This window comes from Nanorana parkeri, unplaced genomic scaffold (assembly GCF_000935625.1).
Source record: "Nanorana parkeri isolate BGI_ZX_2015 unplaced genomic scaffold, ASM93562v1 scaffold1372, whole genome shotgun sequence".
Classification (NCBI taxonomy): domain Eukaryota; kingdom Metazoa; phylum Chordata; class Amphibia; order Anura; family Dicroglossidae; genus Nanorana; species Nanorana parkeri.
Window position 1 is genome coordinate 291620 of NW_017307640.1, and position 22852 is coordinate 314471.

The 22852-nt window shown below is 42.9% G+C and overlaps 1 protein-coding gene and 2 long non-coding RNA genes across 3 annotated transcripts in view; all 3 read left to right on the forward strand.

The window, feature by feature from the left end:
* Positions 1 to 22852, forward strand: part of LOC108797962 (collagen alpha-1(VII) chain-like) — a 168515-nt gene that overhangs the window by 65489 nt on the left and 80174 nt on the right. The window contains exons 26-41 of the mRNA XM_018569650.1: positions 1888 to 2034; positions 3608 to 3744; positions 4570 to 4696; positions 6463 to 6606; positions 8074 to 8240; positions 10365 to 10414; positions 10708 to 10734; positions 11659 to 11703; positions 12240 to 12332; positions 14114 to 14185; positions 14290 to 14316; positions 14402 to 14455; positions 17478 to 17504; positions 19560 to 19613; positions 20449 to 20520; positions 22477 to 22512. Coding sequence (XP_018425152.1) covers positions 1888 to 2034; positions 3608 to 3744; positions 4570 to 4696; positions 6463 to 6606; positions 8074 to 8240; positions 10365 to 10414; positions 10708 to 10734; positions 11659 to 11703; positions 12240 to 12332; positions 14114 to 14185; positions 14290 to 14316; positions 14402 to 14455; positions 17478 to 17504; positions 19560 to 19613; positions 20449 to 20520; positions 22477 to 22512 — 1279 coding nt within the window. The remainder of the gene's footprint in view (positions 1 to 1887; positions 2035 to 3607; positions 3745 to 4569; positions 4697 to 6462; positions 6607 to 8073; positions 8241 to 10364; positions 10415 to 10707; positions 10735 to 11658; positions 11704 to 12239; positions 12333 to 14113; positions 14186 to 14289; positions 14317 to 14401; positions 14456 to 17477; positions 17505 to 19559; positions 19614 to 20448; positions 20521 to 22476; positions 22513 to 22852) is intronic.
* LOC108797968 lies at positions 10387 to 14313 on the forward strand. Its single transcript, XR_001941919.1, has 6 exons — positions 10387 to 10414; positions 10708 to 10734; positions 11659 to 11703; positions 12240 to 12332; positions 14114 to 14185; positions 14290 to 14313. It is a non-coding gene; the product is annotated as an uncharacterized LOC108797968 (long non-coding RNA).
* Positions 14402 to 20521, forward strand: LOC108797967. The gene is made up of 6 exons (XR_001941918.1): positions 14402 to 14455; positions 15147 to 15215; positions 16038 to 16151; positions 17478 to 17504; positions 19560 to 19613; positions 20449 to 20521. It is a non-coding gene; the product is annotated as an uncharacterized LOC108797967 (long non-coding RNA).

The following is a 22852-nucleotide window of genomic DNA, read 5'->3' on the forward strand; positions in this document are numbered from 1 at the left end:
CCCCAGTGGTGATTAAATACCCCCAAAATAAAGCCCTATCTGTCCCCAAAAAATGGTATAAAATTCATTTCAGTACAGCGTTGCATGACGGAATAAACGTCAGTCAAAGGACTGCAGCGCTGAACACTGAAAAATGGCCTGGCCAGGAAGGGGGTCTAAACACCTGGTCTTGAAGTGGTTAAAGATCTCAAGCCTTAGGTGGTACATTGTATATTAATGCAACTGCCTCTCGGTCTGTTCTTTACTTGCACATTGCAAGTTCTTCTGATCAGTAACAGCTGCCCATAGAGTCCTATGTATAATGCTCCAACAAAACAACTAAAATGGTAAGAAATATTTTTTTCAAGTATTTTTAGGCATGCTATGCATGAATGGGAACACATAACAAATATATAGTGGGGGGTTTCTCAAGTTTGATTGCAAAGGTGCAAATACACTTTAAAAACTGTGTAGCAGGCTGACTTTACTGCTGGCCCCCAGATGTGGTTATATGCACCTTCCTATGGTTCCTCCCTTGGACACTATCTGAATGGAGTTTGCATGTTCTCCCTGTGTATGCGCGGGGTTTCTTCCGGGTACTCCGGTTTCCTCCCACACTCCAAAGACATGCTGGAAGGTCAAGAAAAAGAAAAGGAAAGAAAGATTAAAATGATGTACGGAGGGTAGGGGGATCATGTAGACATGTGCGATTTGTATCGTTCCGAATCAAAATTCGGATGAATTTTCTGAAATCTTTTTTTTTTCTGAAATTCTATTCTGAAATGCACATCAGAATTTCCGAATCCCAATGCATCCGAATGTGTTCGAATCCGAATTTCCGTTTCTGAATTTCGAAATCCCGTCCGGATTTCGTTCAAAAACGAAACTGAATTGAGAATGTGACTTTTCTGGCCAATCAGATGTGTTTTTCGGTTTAATGTATCCGAATGGGTCTGAACACGAATTTTCATGGTTCAGTATATACATAAAATGCTAAACCTGAGGCTCCTAGACCCAAATGGCATTCGGGATCCGAATTTCCGAATGCCATTTGGGTCTGGGAGCCTCAGCTTTAGTAATTATTAGGGATGCACCGATACCGATAATACATGTGACGAGGGAGTATGCAACCGGCTTCCCCGCCATTCAGGAAGCCGGGTGGCGAGTCATTACAGGGCACCCAGCTTCATGATTGGCCAGAAAGCCGGCTCCATGCTTTCTCTTCACCTGGTGACGAGAAGCATGGAGACGGCTTCCCTGCTAATCAGGAAGCCAGGTGGCGAGTCTTTACACGCTGCCCGGCTTCCTGAATGGGACTTCGGCGAGTACCGATATAGTACCGGTATCGGTGCATCCCTAGTAATTATGTATATGTCTCCCAGACCCAAACGGCATTCGGGATCCGAATTTCTGAATTGCATTCGGGAGCTCCCAAATGCCATTCAGGTCTGGGATCCATATACATATATTACTAAAGCTGAGGCTCATTAAAATATCAGTGTAAGCTATGCGATGTCTGTGAACCCCACAGAATTGTATGAGTACATCAAATAGAAGACTCCTCTTATTTCACGGCCAATTCTTTTTTTGTTATTCTGACCCCAGATGTGCTCTGCTGTGACAGGCTGAGAGGGACTGTTAACACACACTTCCCAATTTTTTAATCCACCCAAAATTTCACGACTGTCAGGGACACCAGGACTCCATAAATAGTGATTTTTTTTTCAGATATATATCATTGTTTCTGGGCACAGATTTTAGGCTCAGCACTCCCAATTGGGAGACTCCTTACCTCGGAAGAACATGATGATGAATACATTCCTACTACATTCCTATGTGTTAGCTCATCGTCTAGCTTGTGTAAATGATAAACTCTTCTTGTGTCAGCCTTGTAAATATTTCTTACAGGTGGTCCGGAAACGAGTCGCTTGGTGGCCGGAGATGTGGGGTTCCATGACATCGACAGCCTGATATCTGGCGCTCGCTATCAATTCCGTGTGACCTCATTGTCTGGAAGCCAGGAGAGTGAAGCTGTAACCACCTTGGCAAACACCCGTGAGTCCAGCATCTCATTTTATGACTTAAAGCTGAACACCGGGCAGATATAAAGCACACAGATTAATGTTTATGCGGTGTAAGGACCTGGATTTGAGTTGGTATAAGTGTATCAATCCCAAGTGCAGTAGGGCTTTGACTGGGAGATGCAGAAGCAGCACAAAAAGCCACTCAGTTGCATTGCAGTGCTAGTGTGCTAAAAAGGAACATGTAGGAGGAGAGAGCAGAGTGACAGATAGATGAGTTCAGCAATACGCTGCTTTTTCTTTCCCTGTCCAGTGCCAGGCTGGGAGAGGGAGAAGACCTGTAGGGATGCACCGATACCAATACTAGTGTCGATATCGGTGCCAATACAGAGTATTTGGGTGAGTACTCGTACTTGTCCAAATGCTCCCGATGCCTAGCCCGATACCGAAACTTCCGATATCAGTAAGCCGGGAGGCGAGTTATTACACGTTGCCCGGCTTCCTGATTAGCCGGGAAGCCAGCTTCATGCTCCCTCGTCACTTGGCGCACAGACCCAGGAACTCAGCTCATGGATTGTGGGAACCCCTCATAATGGGCACAGCAGGTGTACAGACCCGGGAACTCAGCACAGGGATGATGGGAGCCCCTCATAATGGGCACAGCAGGTGTACAGACCCGGGAACTCAGCACAGGGATGATGGGAGCCCCTCATAATGGGCACAGCGGGTGTACAGACCCAGTAACTCAGCACAGGGATGATGGGAACCCCTTCATAATGGGCACAGCAGGTGTACAGACCCGGGAACTCAGCACAGACATGATGGGAACCTCATATGAAGGGCACAGCGGGTGTACAGACCCAGGAACTCAGCACAGGGATGATGGGAGCCCCTCATAATGGGCATAGCAGGTGTACAGACCCGGGAACTCAGCACAGACATGATGGGAACCTCATATGAAGGGCACAGCGGGTGTACAGACCCAGGAACTCAGCACAGGGATAGTGGGAACTCCTCATAATGGGCACAGGAGGTGTACAGACCCGGGAACTCAGCACAGGGATGGTGGGAACCCCTCATAATGGGCACAGCAGGTGTGCAGAGATCTCACCAGGAGAATTTTCAAGAGAAGAAACTGAGACTGTGGGGGTGATTTACTAACCTAAACACACACACACACCAGGTGTGTGTGATTTTCACACAGCAAAACGTATTTATCAACCAAAAAGTCTCTAAAAGCATATTTCCACTAATGCCATATATGGAAAAATCATGCACATGATGCATATATAATGCTGCTTCACAGTTTAGATAAAAATGGTTAGCTCATGCATTTACATTCCTGGATTCATCAACGCAAGCAACATAACATAGAGCTAATTTACACCACATTACCTTGCAATTCATTGCAGGGCTTTGCACAACACACCTGCTGGGTGTGTACACACTACAAAGGTGTTTCGATTCCTCCCATAGATCATGCTGGGAGGGAACACACTACAGAGGTGTATACACGTTCGTGGTGTGTTTAAAAGGTTAGTAAATCAACCCCACATGTGTATCAGATAACATGAAATCTTCTCATTGATGACCCATTTCTTGTACAGTTTGCGGAAATGGAAGGTTGGATATCGTCTTCTTGGTGCATACCACACAGGACAACCAGTTCAACGAAGAGGCGATCAAAAGATTCCTCTCACGCGTCGTCTCCTCAGTTGGACCTCTGGGATCAAATGCCACTCAGGTAACACAGTAGCTGACATTTGACAAGAAACGTATAGCCAGGGAACAGTACTGCAGAAGTGGCATGCTTTATTTTACATTGCTAGAGATGAGCTCAGGTTCAGTCCAAACCTGAGTTTGTCTGAACCTAGAAGGAAGCTGTCCCAGTCAGCTGCGGCCGGGGCAGTTGACCAAAACCAGCTAACAATGATCTCTCCTGTGTGCATAACTTAAATTAATTTACCAAGGTGCCAAGTTAAACTATAAAAAAGAAAAGAGAATGAAGGGAACATTGGGCCACCTCTATAATCAACTTCTTTAATACCAGGCTACATAAACATGTAGCATAATATCAAAACTTTTTTGCGGCCTGGGCATTTCCCGTGCCAGAGCTGCATATAAACATGGGGGCGGAATGCTAATAACATAATTGATCTTATATAGCCACAGGCCATCTGCCTGCATTGAGGTAATGCCCAAATGTGATTGATTGAACTGAAATCCAATGAATGAAAGGGGCCAGCCACAGAAAGTCAGGCTGGGGAGGAAATAGCTAGATGATGCTGGACATCCTCCAGCAAGGAAATGAGGCGGGCTCTATCTGTCTTGCTGGAGATTCTAATGCACATTACAATATTTTTTTAAGCAAACAGCCCCACCTAGAGGTTTATTCTTATCACTACAACTCTTGGATTTCTTGATACCATCTCTAGCTGTGAAGGTTTTCGCTTGTCCTATCAGTCACTGCCACTTAGAATAGCTCTCTGTGTTCTCCTCTTCTAGACGGCCATTATTTTCTTCATTTATAAAGCAGTTCTAATGAGTTATCTGTCTTATTTTTCTGTAGGTGTCTGTGGGCTCGTACAGCTTCCGGCAACGTCCCTCTGTGCTGCTGAACCGATCCAGCGAGCTCAGAACGGTCCTACAACAAATCCAAAACATCCCCTTTACTGATCCGAGTGGAACTGCTATCGGTAAGCCAAAAATCTTCACAAAATGTGGCCGATACAAAAACAAGAGTTTCAAGAGGTTCTGTTGTTTTTTCATGAAGAGATGTGAGCAGGCTAGGCTAGTTTGACGTCGGAATGCTCGGCACACTTTGTTGATGAATGCTGAAAACAGCTCGTTTTGATGCCCCAAAAAATGACAAAAAAATCTAAAAAAAACAAAAATGAACAGTTTGCACACTGTAGTAAAGGAGCGGGATACAATGTATATTTTTTTCTGTGTCAGCAGGTTTTTATTTCTTTTTTTATATGTCTAAGGTGTAATTGAAAATAATGGAGTTCCACCATAAACCCCTTAAGGCCTCATTCACACTGCCGCGCATATACGCGCGTACGTGCATATTGTACCATATGCAACATATTCAAATAAATGGCTCCATACACATAGCCGCGTATGGAGCCGTATATTTGCGTAGCGTATATATGCGTAAAAACAGAATGGAACCGACATGCGTCCGGGCAGCGTATTTCTGCGTATTTTACGCGTATGTGCGTAGAGTTCATTAAAATTTCCATTAGGAATTATGCATTCTGGGAAGGCAAATAGTGCACGCATATATGCACAGACGCTCGTATATACACGCATAGACGCGTATATGCGCAATATACAATTTTGCTTGCGTTGTGTGTGAATGAGGCCTTAAGATTCCCTGGATCAAAAACAACCTCATTGCTCAGGTTTCCAATACAAAAAAACTGCTCTGCAATCAACTGCAGGAGGTTCTTACATAATATAAAGATGAATTTTATATTTGAGGAATGATGCAGCTGTCAGGGTAATGTGTGCCTTATTAAATGCAGGAGGAAGCAGTGCTAGATCAGTAAGCTGTGTATAAGGTGACAGCGTGTGTCTTGTTAGATAGTGGAGAAGTAAGCAGTGCTAGATCAGTAAGCTGTGTATATGGTAACAGTGTCTTCCTTGTCAGACTGTGGAGGAGGAAGCAGTGCTGGATCAGTAATCTGTATATAAGGTGACAGCGTGTGTCTTGTTAGATAGTGGAGAAGTAAGCAGTGCTGGATCAGTAAGCTGTGTATAAGGTGACAGTGTGTTCCTTGTCAGATAGTATACCGTGTTTCCCCGAAAATAAGACAGTGTCTTATTTATTTTTTTGCATGAAATAAGACACTAGGTCTTATTTTCGGGGGATGTCTTACTTTCAGGGAAACACGGTAGTAGGAAGCAAAGACGTACTGGACAAGGCACTTTTTCTTTTTCAGGATAAATCCTAACCAATCAAAAATACAATTGGCAGCTGTTACAAATAGCGTGTACAAGGCCAAAACTACTGTCACAGCAGACCATGCAACTGCACCACCTGACAAGGCACAACCTATGATTTTGTATACATATTACTGAACCAGTGCTGCTTCCTCCTCCACCATATGACATAGGGCATAGGTTATATACAGCTTGCCGTTCCACCTCTTCTTCCTACTTCTTCCTACTCTGCTCAGTGACAAGGCACACACTGTTACCTTTAATCCAATAGCTTATGGATTGGCCACTGCTTACTTGGTTTACCAAGGCAAAATGCATAGATGTTTGATTTATGCATATGAATAAATCATATTTAATAGCCCAATAGAAGACAATGATTCTGTATTAATGATTGTTCAGAAATATATTCCTTTCAGTATTTGTTAGCCATTGTGTGAGCTATATGTTAGCTTTTATTCCATTTAGGATATGGCACATGTGTCAGTTATCTCTATACATTGTGTTTAATCTCCAGGTGGAGCCATAGACTTTGCAAGGAACTATTTGTTCTCACCGGTTTATGGAAGGAGACAGAGCGTGCCCGGGGTTTTGGTGCTCTTGGCGGATGGGCCATCCTCGGATGACGTGTCACAGGCGGCAAATGCTATCAGGGCTACTGGTAAGTCATTTTATAACCTGAAAGCTCCCATCTTGACTTTTCGTTTCATCTATCATGAAGTCTTCTGCCTCAAACAAGCTCTTCGTCCTCCTCTGGAATGACCCAGTTGCTTACCCAGTACCAGGTTATGTGTGCTTTAGTTTTGTCTTTTTTTCCTGCAAGTTCCCTATTCAGATCGTCAACAATCAGTTCCCAACAAGAAGGTGCAGATTTGAAAATTCAGCACATATAGAGTTGGTGTGTCCACACTTACTATAGAATATACTGAAATAATTCAAGTGTAGAGGTTATACACCTTCCAACCAAATTGGAAACTAAATATTTAAGAGTTTTAGATGGGACTTTTATGGGCACAGACAACTGTCATTAATGTGGGTAAATATCCATTGTATCCGAAGCATAAAACACGATATATACCAATAAAACATAATGTCAATTCAATGTATTATTCCAGCTCAGCCTCACCCCCAACAATTACATATTCAATAATATCATAGTGAAGCTGATAGTAGTAGTGGTCCACATATCTCAATATAATTAAGGGAAGGCTATAAAAAAGAGAGTACAACGTTTCATGAACAAGACTCATTTCCTTAGGAAAGAGGTGGACATCTATAGCACATACATATAAGGTATTAGCATTTCTAGCCTATATCATATATACATCACTTATATATAATAATCCTGACTTACATGTATAGGTCATGAAGATCCAAAGCATGTGTGTGTGGCCCCCTTTAAACCATAGAGGACCTTAGGAGACAAAACATTGGAGACCTTGTCTATATTTGCCCCCTGCAGCTGATTGTGAAGGACTCTCTCCCCCATGTAACAAAGTTGGGGGTCTGAGTGGCCAATTATTAAGCACCAGTCACAAAAGAGGAAAGGTATTGAGTCACATGATCTCCCATACGGCGACGTACTGGGTATCATTCTTATGACCCAGCTCCCTTCACAACTACTGTAGCGTGAAAATGGAGGTAAAGCTGGAAAAACATTGCTCAAATGTCGGCCAAGGCAGCAGACCTCCACCAAAATTTGGTCTGTGGATAGCACAGTTGGCACCACTTCATTAAACAAAAGTACTAGTGCCTGGCCAGCTTTAGACTATAAATATGGAGGTTTCTAGTACAATGTTTCTGTGACTCTAATTAGGTTTATTATCTGCTTACATGTACGACAAATGATAAAAGTTGTCCAAACTTCCTTCGCATTAATTATCAATAATGCCTTTTATCAATGGGCAGCAGAACTTCCTAACTGCAAATGTATGGATTTAATAGATCATCAAGCTCCCAATGACATGTGTGAGCTGAGTTCAAACCTCTTACCACAGATTATCTGGGCCACTTATAGGACTTTCCACTAACCCTCTGAGGTCAACCAATAAAGCATCAATTGATTTGTAGCGGTCCTACAGTTGGGAGTGCCATTCCTGAAAACTCACCATGTCTTCTGATGTCTCAGGGGTTCGAGTGCTGGCAGTAGGAATGAACGAGGCTGACCAGGAACAGCTGCGAAGGATAGTCACGGGCCAGAGTGCTCAAAATGTCTTCTACACCGAAGAGGCGGTCAACCTGAACAGCATGGCGGATCGCTTAGCGGAGGCCATTTGTTTTGTCTCTCAAGCAGGGGTAAGAAATTACATTCCTCTATATTAAACAGACCTTGTTCAATAACCTGTTGCCTTGGAGAAGAAGCCATCTCCTTGTCTGCCCTGTATTGTTACAGCAGAAGGGAAATGCTTACATTGTGATTGTTGTTCTGACTATGTGTGTCCATAATGGAAGTCACCAGCACTCGATGATGTGTGCAAGAACTAAAGCACTTTTTATTAAATCGTCACGTGCATCATACAGCCAATGTTTCTAGGGCCACGCAGGGTCCCTTCTTCTGGGCGACATAGTGACTATGTCGCCCAGAAGAAGGGACCCTGCGTGGCCCTAGAAACATTGGCTGTATGATGCACGTGACGATTTAATAAAAAGTGCTTTAGTTCTTGCACACATCATCGAGTGCTGGTGACTTCTGTTATGGACTGTATCTGACACAGCGCCATCCATGTTGTCACTTCAAGCACCAACCTTTCATCCAAGGTCTGTACGCTGTATGGACTGCAGGTGATTTCATATTATTGACTGACTATGTGTGTAGCACAATATATACGTCATCCTATGCTGGGGTTAAAAAGAGCATTTGCTCTGGATCTACCTGAAGCTGAGGCTTCAGGTAGATCCAGAGCAAAGCTTTTCTCAACCCGCTCTAGTCCTCAAACGGTCTTATCTTTTAAGCTAAGGCAATTTATTTCAAAGTCTAGCTGAAAACAACTGACCTTGGCTCCCTGCCATGTTAAGGCTTGGGATAATTTTCAAGGTAACCATAGACAGACAGATCTCTATATGAGTATGACTGCCAGGGAGGAAGCTGTCCTCCCAGGAAAAATCCACCTAAGTTCCAGGACCTGAGGAGATGCTTGGCCAATGGTGGAAGCAATGGACACAAATTATTTTAAGAAGAATAAAGTATTGTCTCTACTCCCAAGAGTCTGTGAAGTCGGTTCTCTATCATCATCCAGGTCATGGCATATCTGTAAAAAAAAAACAAAGCAACTGGACTTGTATTTTTCTTGAAGACGTTTCCCTGGTCATCTGACTAGCTTTCTCAACTCAGAATAAATCGAGAAAGCTAGTTGGATGACCAACAAAACAGCTTCATGAAAAATACTAGTCTAGTTGCTTTAATATATTTTTACAGATACTCCCAAGAGGCCAGAAATGTCCCTATTAATGTATATAATGCTCAATGTTGGGAGCATCACTTACTATATTTGGTTAAATTATAGACACCCAACATAACTAAGTATATGAGTGGGTGGGGGATGGTACTGTAAGAAAATTAGGCCATCTTGTGTCCTAGAACAGTTCATATATATAATAAATAGGAGTGACATTAAACTTGCTATACACTTTTGGGCTGATATATACATCATTGGCCCAGTGTAAAGCTGGTTGGATGCTGTGTGCATATCCCTACCCTGGAGCTGAGGAGCACAGGAAATTCCTATGCACATTGGCACCATCTAGTGGTGGTAGTGCCATGCAAGCGGCATTCGCTCAGCTACATGCTGGGTGGAAGATGTTCTGCCTGAGGAAGGGGATCCTGCGAGACCCCGAATTGTTGCACCAGTGTGATATGCTGCATTTACGTAATTAAATAGACGCATTTGATCTGCATCTGGAGTGCCGGTGTCCCTATTTCTATTTATGTATATGACGGTTGCCGTCGTCCGACTACCGCTGCACCAGTGGTGTCACAGAGGGAGGGTGGGGAGTGCGGCCCGCACCCGGACGACATGATTGGAGGGGTGACATCAAAATGACTGACAGCCATTTCTGTGTCACCCCCTCTAAAAAGTCGGGCATTCGGTCATGGACCGAGAGCACGACAGTTTCAGGAGAGAGGAGGGGACGTGGCGGCATACTTTATCCTGCCAGGTGAACGCCCCCTTCTCTCTCTGCCGGCATCCATCACAAAGATGGCCGCCGGTCAGTATCAATAAGACGGCCACGCATGTGCGATGACGTCAAGGCGGGTGTCACCCGCTATCTGCTCCTGGTGACACCCGGCCTCGGGACGCCTCTGCGCTGCACCCATCCAACTCATATGGAATAAGCGGTCAGGAGTGCAATGGGTTCATGGACTTTCGTTAGATATACAAATCAGACCCTTTGAGAATGCTCTGTTTCTGCTTATTCAAGCTTTTCTTCTTTTCTTTGTCTAGGAGCCATGCACAGTACAATGCCCGCAGGTAAGATTATTCAAATCACTGAATAAACCCCGACAGGGGTAATAAAACTTCTGTGAATTGACTTTTACATACAAAAATATTACAGCATAACTAGCAAATTCAGCAGATATATGCAATAAAGTCTATAATAAACTTCAAAAATGGAAAGAAAATATTGCCTGCGTTAGACTTTTGTGGATTGATTGGCGTCAATGGATATAATCAAAGTGACTAAAGAAGATGAAAAAACAGGTAACAAAAAATTCCTTGTTATAATTACACTTTTAATAGTTTGTATATTTTCTCTGTTTTAGGGAGAAAGGGGACCGAAAGGTGATCCGGTAGGTACCAAGACATTCACAATTACCTCTAAGTACTTTATTATTAAAGCATTGTAAGAGGACGGTAGTCTCCCTGAGCGTACTTGTGTCTTCCACTGATAAAAGTTTAAAGAGAGCCTGTCACCAGACACTATACTGTATAACAACAATCTTATTTATTTTACGCACTATTTTATGCACGACTGCACTTTCTAACTCCAAAGATTGACGTAGGGTGCGGGTACCTTCGGGGCCCGTCCTGATGTTAATGGGGAGGTTCTGTGGCCTTTACGGGCTTCTCTGCCTTCTCTCTTCGTGGGAGCCCCTTACCTAGTACTTGAGGGTCCTACTTCGGTAGGACCCTGAGGATCGGGGTCCGCCGGCCTTCGGGTAGGTGGACCAGAGTTTTCCTTACCCCCGCTTACAATCTCAGTACAAATTACCTAACTAAACATGAGATTGTAGTCCATCACAGGAGCGAGCTTGGAGCGGTGACTACTTTACAACACACACAGGGGCCATGGGGAACAAAAGTAGTCACCCTCCAGAAGGAAGGACAGTGTCAGCACCAATTCAGAGATGATTGGAGGATCTACAGCCGAGTGATACACAAATAAGATAAATTTCTGTTAATAGTTCCGGTACTTGAATGTATTTTAAAGATTTAACTCCTGAGTTTAGTATTACTTTAACTGAGGTAGGTAAGGGCATTACCTTGTCCTCCTAGAACACATTGACACCTTGATAACCGAAGGTTTGTAGCATATTATTTGCTGCAGTACTGCAGGTTCCCTTTAATATGTCTGGTTGTCCACTATTTTGTAAAGCGCTGAGCAAATTGTTGGTGCTATATAGATCCTGTATAATAATAATAGTCTCATTATTCCATTTTGTTCCCATTATAATGTTCAATGGTCATCTGTATTTTCTAACTCATGTTTGCAGGGAGCCACTGGGCGTCAAGGATTGCAGGGAACTCCAGGAGAGCCAGTAAGTGTCCCTTTGTTTTATGTTACACTGTATCCACACAATATATATGGTGCCTTGGCTTATTTCAGACTGTGCCAGTCCCGGATGGGCAAATCCATTTGAAATCATTGCGGCAGAGATGTTTTGGGCAAACATCAACTAGTATGAAAAAGCACCTCATATACTATATACAAAGAGTGAACTCTGACTGGATTGCTATTGAGCAAGAGAGGAGGGACACATCTCTTCCCTCTCTATCAGCAAAGACAGGACCGGCGGGCTAAGCTAGCTATACATAGAGCCAAATACAAAGAAAGGAATAGGATCCACCTCTTCAGATTTATAACATTTGCATGGAGGGTCACCCCTTTCCAAAAGCCATTTTTACCACATTCCCTCCAGTGAAGGACACATTGACATGGATACATTCATACTCATTCATTGGATACATATAGAGTAGATACAATGAACTCTTATATTACAATCAACATGTCAATGAAGAACACAGAAAATAGATTTACCGCATTTAAGACGTTTGTGAATTTTTTGTTTCGCAGGGTCGGAGTGGGTCCCCCGGCCCTCAAGGTCCCGTTGGGCCCCGTGGACCACCGGGTGAGGGGACAGCAACAAGAGCAGAGAAAGGAGACACTGTAAGTGGCCCGGTGGGATGATTCCTGTGCGGTTATTAAAGGTCAAATAAAGTGACGTGTCTAAATTTTCCGTTTGTAACACACATAAAGGATACGTGTTACTATTCTGGTACAGCAATGCTCATACTTTTGTCCTAGATGGTTACATAGTATTGATATGGTGGCAACGCTTTTCAGAAACTACAGTTCTGCATACTCCATGCAACTGCCCCCCCTCCTCCCTCTGTCCCTGCTCTTTGAATCTTAGTGAGGCTCGCCATACTGGTGACACTCATTTGTCTCCTCCTACAAGTCCACCTTAGCACCTCCCCTTGCCAAGTTTCAGTTTACAGATCAGCCACTCCCACTGCAAGCCTTATTTTAATATCATCAACAGGCACAGGACCGTTCGTATAATGAGGCAGCCTGGGGTGGTTGCCTCATGCAGCATCTCATTGGGTCGTGTTGTGGGGGGAGGGACCTGTGATGCTCTGGCCGGCGTCCCACCCAGCTCACTGACGTCACCGGTTGCTAGGAGCTGTGGCCGGCATCCCGCCCAGCTCCTGGCAACTAGTGACATCAGTGAGACGGGTGGGATGCCAGATGCTGGACCTAGAGGTAGCACTTTTTTGCCCCCAGTAACAAGCGTCCACTGCCAGCAACCCCTCCCCCACTTCAGGTGGCAAATAGTGTAGAGACACCCCTGAATAGGCATATGGAAAGTCAATGTATAGACAGATTTCGGGTATTTATGCTTGCTGAATTGAAGCTGGTTTCACGATTTTTGAAGATAAATGTGGTAAAGGGTGTTTAATATATTTGATTGGAGGTGTTTAACCTATACTGATACCCTTTTGGCCCATCTTTAGTCAGTTATATTAAAATTATTGCACATTAATATTGCATGTTTACTAGGGATGCAACAATACTTTTCGAGTACCAGTGCAGATACTTGGCATTTTCATGAAAACTACCAGGGTTGCAGCGGTAGCAGCTGGGACCTGGCTCTGGCGCTCCACCACTGTCCTGAAATCATTAGTCTGTATTGTTTTAGAAAAACTGTCACATGACGCTAAACAAAAATGCATCAGTACTCGTACTTGTAAGTAGTTGGGCAAGTATCAGTACTCGCAAAACTGGTATCGGTGCATCCCTTTATTTATATTTATAAAAACAAAATCATACAATAAAACAGAGATGTACAAATCCCAGGAGCTCCGTGTGCTCCTTACAAATGACAGCTGCCTCCTAACTTTTGAGTTTTTCTCTAGTCTAGTCTTGGAGCTCGAAAAGTATCTGTACTTGTACTTGTACCGAGTACGGTACTTGGTATCGGTGCATCCCTAATGTTTACCATTTCCAGCCAGTAGATAAAACTGCAGGTTCCTATTGACATCTATCACTAATTTGCTTAAAAAAGCATGTTTTCATAAGCTGATTACTGAAGCTCAAATTACATACACAGCTACACGAAATTAGCAAAGTGACTCCTCCCTCTTTCCCCTCCTTACATGTCCTGTAATGCTTTATATGGTGTTTCAGTTAGAAAGATGCATTTTAAAAGCTAGTGCTGTGTTCTCTGTTTAGAAAATGCAGAATTCTCTGCTAAACCAGTGTTATGGGTGCACCCCGTATTAAATGTTTATTTGTAACATAACGACTTTATATAACTATTAATTCCAAATATAAAAACTTGTAAATAAAAAAAAATGAAAATACAAAATTGATTATAGTTTCCCGGTATCATGAAATGAAAGCCATAACTATATCTGCTCTTTGACGCTCAAAATGATCCGTTCCAGGGTGAGCCGGGGGCAGACGGGCTCCCAGGAACACCGGGACGTCCCGGAAATCCTGGCACGGCAGGCACACTGGTGAGTCTGGTCAATGCACGTATTGCTATGAGCACAATGCACACTGATATACATAAACCATTAACATTTAAAGGTCATGTCCCTAATTTTATGTTTTATTTCAGGGGGCTAAAGGAGATAAAGGAGAAACTGTGAGTATGTCAGTGAACGTTCTAAATGGCTCTTGTGATTTACAGTATTCTTAGTTGATTAACACAGAGTTTTGTCTCAATGTAGGGGGATACGGGACGTACGGGGCCCGCTGGTCCCAAAGGAGAGAGAGGCTTTCCGGTAAGACCAAGGAGCAGCTTACTTCTGCCAGCTGGAAAAAAATGGCTGCCTGGGCGCAAGAGCTAACAGAATAGGATGGAATAGAAGACTTCATAGTCATGCTATTGCAGTTACTATTACGAGTATTCTATCAAATAAAAAAGTATTAGGCTACAAACACATTACAACTGTCAATATACTAAGAATGCTTTCCCTTCACTTGTTGTCCCACTGACTCCCTGAAGCTTGGAGTTTTAACGGGGAGTGGGAAAAATCTCTCCAATGGGGGCACCATCAGTAAAAAAAGAGATTTTAACTCTTCCCAACTCTGATATCCATTGGAGACATTTCCCCTTACATCCTGTATAAGTGATAGGATGTAAGGAAGAATCTACCCAAAGGGGACACTGACAACCATAATGCATACCTGGAGGGGTTGCAAAAATGTAAGATGTTTAGAAAATTGTAGAATTAGGAATATGGTTAGTGCTGTAGGGTCTTTTTTCCTGGTATCAACCAATCATCTTCTAGTTGTTGTAGTGCAACTGTCAATAGCAGTGGAATGCCATCTGTAATTTGATTGGTCATCATAGGCAACACAGTCCTTCCTTCCGGCATATAAATCTTGCCCCATGGTTATCTCTGTGAATCCTGCTTGTATACATTCATATAAATTGTAACAATGTGTCATCAATCCTTCTTTTTGTAACAGGGTGAACCTGGTGAAGTAATAAATGGTGGTGGAGGTGTTCCTGGAAGGAAAGGAGAGCCTGGAAATCCAGTAAGTGTCATTGCTTAATGAGGAGAGTAAGGGTTACCTAATGTCCTTGGTATAGGCAACGCACATGTGTTATCACGTCCCAGTTCCGCCCAGCTGTCATTTGTGGGACTGTCTTGGGCTCGGCTGAGCCGCTCGGCCACCTTCAGCTGGTGTAGGGGCTGTAGTGAATAGCTCGTTTAGCAGCCCCTCGATTCAACTGAACCGCAGTGCTCCAGCGGCCGAAGAGAGCCGAAGGATCAGCAGAAGTTACGGCTGGATCCTTCGGCTCCTTCGTGAATAACCCCCTACATGTTTCTCTTAACACCTTGTTTGATAGTCTGCATTACTACTTATGACCAACAGATGTCATCCTATGAATCTAGAGTCTCTACCAGCCCCATCTCTCGTTCTAAACACGCATTGTTCAGACCAGCGATTCGCAACCTTTTTTCAGTCACGGTACCCTTTAAAAATATGCAAAATCTCAGGGCACTCCAGTCTAAAATGTACATAACCTAAATGTAAAAAGCGTTGTGTGGCCACTCCAAAATCCATACCAGATCCCTATGCCAGATAGAGGTCTGGTATGCATTTAAGGGGAAACCCGCACAATTAATCCATCTCTTTATTTTTGTGGAAACCTTTAAACACACAACACTTGGTACATTATAAGGATACATCTTAAACATACAGTATATCTCTTATATATAAATATTTACAACTGTATACAGCTTTTATCTTTATTTACAGCCTACAAACATTAGTGACCCCGACAAATCTCCTCCCCACGCTCTGATTATGAAATGTTTTGATGACCTTATTATATATCTTTCTCTCTACAAGGGAATTCCCGGACAACCAGGGACTCCAGGGCAGAGGGGAATCCCCGGAAATCCAGGACCCCAAGGGCCCGAGGGACCAAGTGGACCTCCTGGTGTTATAGGCCAGACTGTGAAGGTAAGTTCCTTACATTTCACGCAAAACCCCTCGATGGAATATTGTTTAAAATGGTTTCCATATTTAATGGTGTTTGCCAAGCACTCTTACATTCTTCAGTAGGGAATTCAGATCTCTTGAACAATAGCTACATTTATTATAGGGTATATGTTACATTATTTGGCCCATTTTTAAGCTGAACTCTAGGCATATAAAAGGCTCACATTTATGCAGCTCCATAATCATTAGTGTACAGTATCTTAGATGCATGCAGTGTAAGTACCTGAATTTGACTTAGTAATGCCAGGTGTCCCAATTTAGATGTGTCTGCTGTGCCGGTTCAAGTTAATGGCTGGGTGACAGCGGGCGCATCTGTAAGGGGGAGTCCCGTTGTAATCGTGTGTGTTACAGTTACATGCGGTTTGGAATAGATGACTGTCCCTGGACGTTCAATAGATGCATCCAGCAAAAGTGATCTATCCCAAGCTGCATGCTTTCGTATCACATACGATTACATGTGGACTGCCGCTTACAGATACAGCCGCTGTCACCCACTCATTAACTTGCATGGGTAAATCGGACAAATCTAAACAGGGACACCTGACATTCCTGCAGCAGGAATCCGTATGTTCCTGCTGTAGGAATTCCAGATCACCCAGTGTGAACAAGGCCTTAGTCACTCACCCAGAACAACTATAGAGCTCAGGAAAGACAGAGAAAAGTCAAAAATCCTGATCTACATGCTTGTTGCAGGTCAGTGACTCAAAGGAGCTGATTTATAAATCTTCTGCCCAGCTATGCGTTTGCACAGCACTACTGCCACTAGATGGAGCCAAGGAGCATCACAAATTCCTATGCTCCTCAGCTCCATCTAGTGGCAGTAGTGTCATGCGAATGGCATTCACCCTGCTATACACTATACAGGCAATTTATAAATCAGTGTTACATTCAAAGGGGCAGCATGACATCCAGAGAACAAGCATTTGCAGAAGTGAGGTTCGGCTGTAGTAGCCACCATACTCCCACTCATGGAAGCCTTCCTTTAACCTGGGAGATCCAGACTTCCTTATCAGTAGCAGAGATCATTATCTCCACTGATACTGCTATACCTAGACAGAAAGCACAACATGTCTGTGTAGTGATCATTCAGAGGCACTTCTTATTGTAAGTAACAGGTATAGCAATTATTTAAAATAAAAAACAAACATCAAAGAATTTACTGCATAAAACACTAAAGCTTATCCCTGAAAGGCTAAACAAAACCCTGTAATGTCTTCCTTTTATCTGTAATATATGCAAATATGAAGTCCATGTTTTAAATGCTTTACATGTATCCTTGTCTTCTAGGGAGAGAAAGGAGAACGAGGTGAGAGAGTAAGTGCACTTCAAGTTATTTATAATGACACATGCGAAGTTCAAGCTGGCTGTGCAGGTGAAAAGGGCTGGTCGTTGTAATGCAATTAGCCAACAGAAGCGGGCAACTGAGGCAACTGCTGCACAGATTACACCTAGGATTGTTGATGTATAAACAATTTGCAGGTCCCTTCACCTTGTGAATATCTGTGAACATTAGTCCTGTGTGAATGTATGCACAAATGAATGTTCTTTAATTTTTTTCCTTTACATATGTAATGAAAATCACATTATGACTACTAGATGTGGCTGAGGAGCATAGGAACTAGATACTTATTTCCTGTGCTCCTTCTGTGCCGTAGATGAACCCATAGCTCATAGCTTTACATAAATCATAGTTCATAGCTTTACAGAAAGGCCATATATGCCCCTATCCAGGACAGCACAGTTTTTGGAGAGAGATCACCGGTTGCCTTCTGCTTCATTCTCTATGCCAATGTCATTCCTATTGAAACACATAACAATAATTAAAAGATTCACTTTTGTACTATGTTTGGTGGGAAATGTGCAGCCCAATATATTTGCTACATTGTTTGATAGGTTCATATTTGCTCAGTGTGACTTGATATGTTCTTATGCCATGGAAACATGGGCCTGGGGCAAAGGAGAATGCAAGCATGGGCTAAAGGCCTACATGACTGTAAAGAGGGTTAACAAATGGGATATGAAATGGTGTGAAGGGTACTTACTTGAATGGTGGGTAAAGGATAGCTAGGAGGGGGTCTGGTAATTGTAGGTGAGATGGAAGAGCAGGTATTCAGTTATACAAATAAATTAGGGGTATCATTCATATTTGATAAAGGGTAATTGGGTGTAAAGGGTAAAAAGATGGGACTTAATTTACTCCCTTCCTCTGGCACCAAGGATGAGACATACTTTACTCCCACTGACACCAACAATGGGGCTTATTTTGTTCCCACTGACACAAACCATGGGACTTATTTGCCTCCAACTGACACCAACAATAGGGCTTATTTTATTCCCAAACACACCAATGATGGGACTTAATTTACTCCCACTGACACCAACAATGAGACTTATTTTACTCCCACTGACACCAATAATGAGACTTATTTTGTTCTGAGTGGCACCAATGATGGGACTTGTTTTGCTCCCACTTTCTCTCTAGTATACTCACCAGGGCCTATTTTATCTAAAACATAGCAAAGCAGCACTACAAGCAATAGACCCTCGTGTGGCTGGCAGGCAGAGCTCTTTCCACTCTTAATTTTTGTTCTAGGATCTTTCTAGATGTCCTTCCTAACTATTTAAAAATGCTGGCAACTATGGGTGTCCCCCTTTAAGTGGGGTCTAGTGTCAGTAGCCTTAGTGTCCTTGTGCCATAGGCTGCATCTGCGGATTACTGGTGGCATAGGGCAAATTGTGGAGTCCAATTAGACTGGTTGCTTACAGATTCAGGCTTCTTTTTCTTTACAGGCTTTTAAAGGCCATGGATTTATGTTTGTACCTGTAGTATGTTGTTGGGGGGCATGCTCATTAGCAATACCCTAATCAGGTCTATGGAAATGCCAGGGGAAGTGTAAATGGAATCAACCTCTCCCTTCTTGAGCAGTTTCATGGTGGTCTTGCACAATACCTGGGACAGTCACAATACAACATGCTATTCCAGAGCCCAACTGAAGCCTTCATATTTATTACTGTAATGCAATCAGGCTGCATATACAATAATAAATATTCTTTTCTTTCTGTGTATATACAAGTTAATTGCTTTGGCAAGGATTAAAATACCCGGTGCTGGCAGCACCTTAGAGGGTTGAACCACTGCTCCCACGCAAAATGCAACGGCTGTGGTCTCCAGAGGTTCAACAGTGCTGCTTAAGGAGCAGGAGAAAACAGTGAGTAGTGGGTGGGTGGGTAAAACACATTTAAGGCCTGAACAGAGTTACCCAGTGGCATATATAAGTCACATATGTACAGTTTTGGAGCTAATGTCTAAAACAAATATCACGGATGCACAATGTCCTCAAAGCTACAATTTCTGTGTCTTCTCTCCAGGGACTTCCAGGACTGGTTAATGGAGTTGCAGTCAAAGGAGAACCCGGTGGTCCAGTGAGTGAGCATTTGCATATTATTAATGAAAGGTGTACATGATGCTTAACAATCTTCAAAACTGCAGAAAAAAAACAAGAAATAGAAAAGTGTTACATACAATCAACAGTTGACAAGGTTGCGTTCACAGGAACTTTCGGTTTAATGGAAACATTAACAGTTGCCAAGGCTTTGCTCACAGGAACCTTCAGTTCAATGAAAATAGTTACCAATTTCCAAGGCTCCACTCACAGGAACCTTCAGTTTAATGGAAACATTAACAGTTGCCAAAGCTCTGCTTACAGGAACCTTGAGTTCAATGGATTGATTGAGCAACAAATGCTTTTCCTCTTTAGAAAAAAACAGGTAACATATTTTTAAAGACAGTAAGGTCATTTTAAACGTGATGCCCAAGGTGACTGTGGCCGTATTAGTGCACTTGCAATTACACAGTTAAGAACTGTCCATGATACTTGTTTTATTTGCACTAACAGTTAATTTTGTAGGACAAGCTTTCAGGGGTCTACCCGAAATGATAGAAAATAGTAGTGCCCATACTAGTCTATGGGAATGCAAAACCCACTTGAGGCTGTTCAAATACAGGTCAGAAGGAGGTCAACCGCAGGATGCAGGTCAGAAGGAGGTCAACTGCAGGTCAAATTCATCTATGAATAATCTCATTTAATAAAGGCCTACAATTTGGACATGGCTATGAACACCAGACCATGTTCTTGTTAGCATGCATTACTTACATATGCAACTAGGTTATCCCCTTAGAAGCAGGAAATTAGGAAGCCTTCTCATAGCTTGACAGCAAAGTGAGCCATTTATGGGGTTTTTCTTTTTCTCTTCTTAGGGCTCTCCCGGTCTTAATGGGGCGCCAGGTCTTCGGGGAGCACCTGGAGCACAAGGGCAAAAAGGCGACAAGGTAAGCAAACACGAGTGGAGCATTCTGGAAACTGCAGCAGCAGAACCAAAACATGACAACTTCCTCCGTGAATGTATTTTTTAATCTGTTGAAATGCAAAGTAATTTACTAGTCTGTTTTAGGTTTGATCAGTGCTAAAATATAACATTAAGCTAAAATGGGCAGTCACTGGAAGATTCGTTAAAGTGCAGTGTATTATATTGAAAGGCAAAAATGTACACTATTTTTTATCCACAGGGTGAGTTCGGTGAAGGTTTGCCAGGTTTAGCAGGACGTGCTGGAGAGCCAGGTGATCGAGTGAGTTCCAATCAATAATCCCCCTAAGAGGTCCTATGTGCTTACCATAATATTTTGTGCGTTTTCCATAATCTGTGTTACGACCTAACACCAGCCAAATGTACGTTGTTTTTTAGTTTGGGATAGAGTGCGAAAAAGTTACAGCTGAACTCCGGGATAAGCAAATATTTTCTGTATTGCTGTTTCTGGTCACGCTTCACTAAGGATGTCTCTGCCTGCCCACTCTGCCTGTGGTTAACTGGAAGAGTACAGTGACAGTTAAGCTAAATTCGTATGGGCAGCAGACTTTACTACCTTCTGAAAAGCAATCCTTGGTGGCTCTTTCAGAGGGGGGTTGATGGCTGGTTAATAGCCTGTTTACAGGTGTTCAGAAGGTGCCTCCTGAATACATTTTTGTTTCTTGATCAAGGGGATTTTGCATTGCAATACCATGCTGCAAACATGTGCTAAGAGGTTTGCACACAGTTGTAGCACGGTCCCATTGATTGAAATGGTCAAGCTATATAACATTTGCTGTGGCATGTGTACAGACTTGAGCAGTCACCATGTTAGGTTTTATGTTGGTGGTCAGGGGGCTGTAAAAACGCAAATCAACTGTCTCTTGTTATGGCCCCTTTGCCGCTCATGTGATTGTGGCTTAACATAAAAATATGGTTACCAGCCAGCTACAGGCATTAAGGCTAAATATTGGCATTTGATAGCACAGGGAGAAGGCTGGTGGATATGTGATTCTACTCTAACCTCTCACCACCACCGCTGCCGCCGCCGCCTCCTCCTCCTCCACCCTCCTCCTCTGAAATAATGAGACCAGTTCACATAGAATGGGGCATGCTGCAATTTGTACACCACTTATGGAAGCCTGAACACCATCAGTTTTTTCCTACATTCATACAGGATCAAATGACTACCTGGCATACTGGGGAAAAAAAGTGGACAAAATGTTATATTTTTTAGGAAAAAAGTATATATTTTTTGGAGATGAGGAGGAAAGAGGAGGAGAGGTTATGGAGGTGAGGAGAAGTTATGGAGATGATGATGGGGAGGAGATGAGATGGGGTAATGGAGATGAGAGAAGTTATGGAGATGATGATGGGGGAGGAGATAGGGAGGGGTAATGGAGATGAGAGAAGCTATAGAGATGATGAGGGGGGAGGAGATGAGGAAGGGTTATGTAGATGAAGAGAAGTTATGGAGATGAGGTGAAATTATGGAGATAAGGAGGGGGAGGAGTAAAAAAAGTTAACAAACCAGCCGAACTTTTCCAAGTTTGAAAATGGTTAGGAAAGGATGAGCTGGAAAAGGTGCAAACTGAATATTGCCCCAATGAACAAAAACCTTCCAAGAAAGAAAACAAAAAAAGTGGAGTACAAAGCTATTGAACCTGTAAGAAATTTCCCCCCTGGGCACACGCAAGCTAACAATTAAAGTTCGCCATAGATTGGTAGATGTTTCCTAGTGAATAATGGATTTGGATTTGGAGAGTCATCTGCCCATCCTCTGTAGCTCTACGATCTGCCACCTTTTCTATTTGGTCCAACTGGACCAACGGTACGAGCATGGAACAAGTCATTCCTTTCTGGATGGGGAAGATAGCTCTGTTTATGTCCATCCTAAGAGGGAACTGTAAATAATTTGGGACATGTCTTCTTTATTCTTCAGGGACCCAGAGGCCCTCCTGGTGAACAAGGAGCAAAAGTAAGTACATCCATCACCTCTTGAGTTATAGTATAGGTATTTTTTATAAGTTCTTTTGCATGATTTGATGTAAATAAATAGCCTGACGGAGTACTTGGCAATCAATTTGCCAGTCTTTTAAGAAATAAATGGACTTTTAGGATAAAATGTTGAATTTGTTATGTTTCTCCTCATACCTGGTTGATGTAATACACTCATCCATAAAGTTGTGATTTTTATACAGCACATGCCTTTTGTAAATAGATTGGAAGCATGTGCAGAAGAAACATGGCTATATATTTGATGGTGTTCCACTGGCATTTATTGTGGGATTGATATTTTATATATATATATATATATA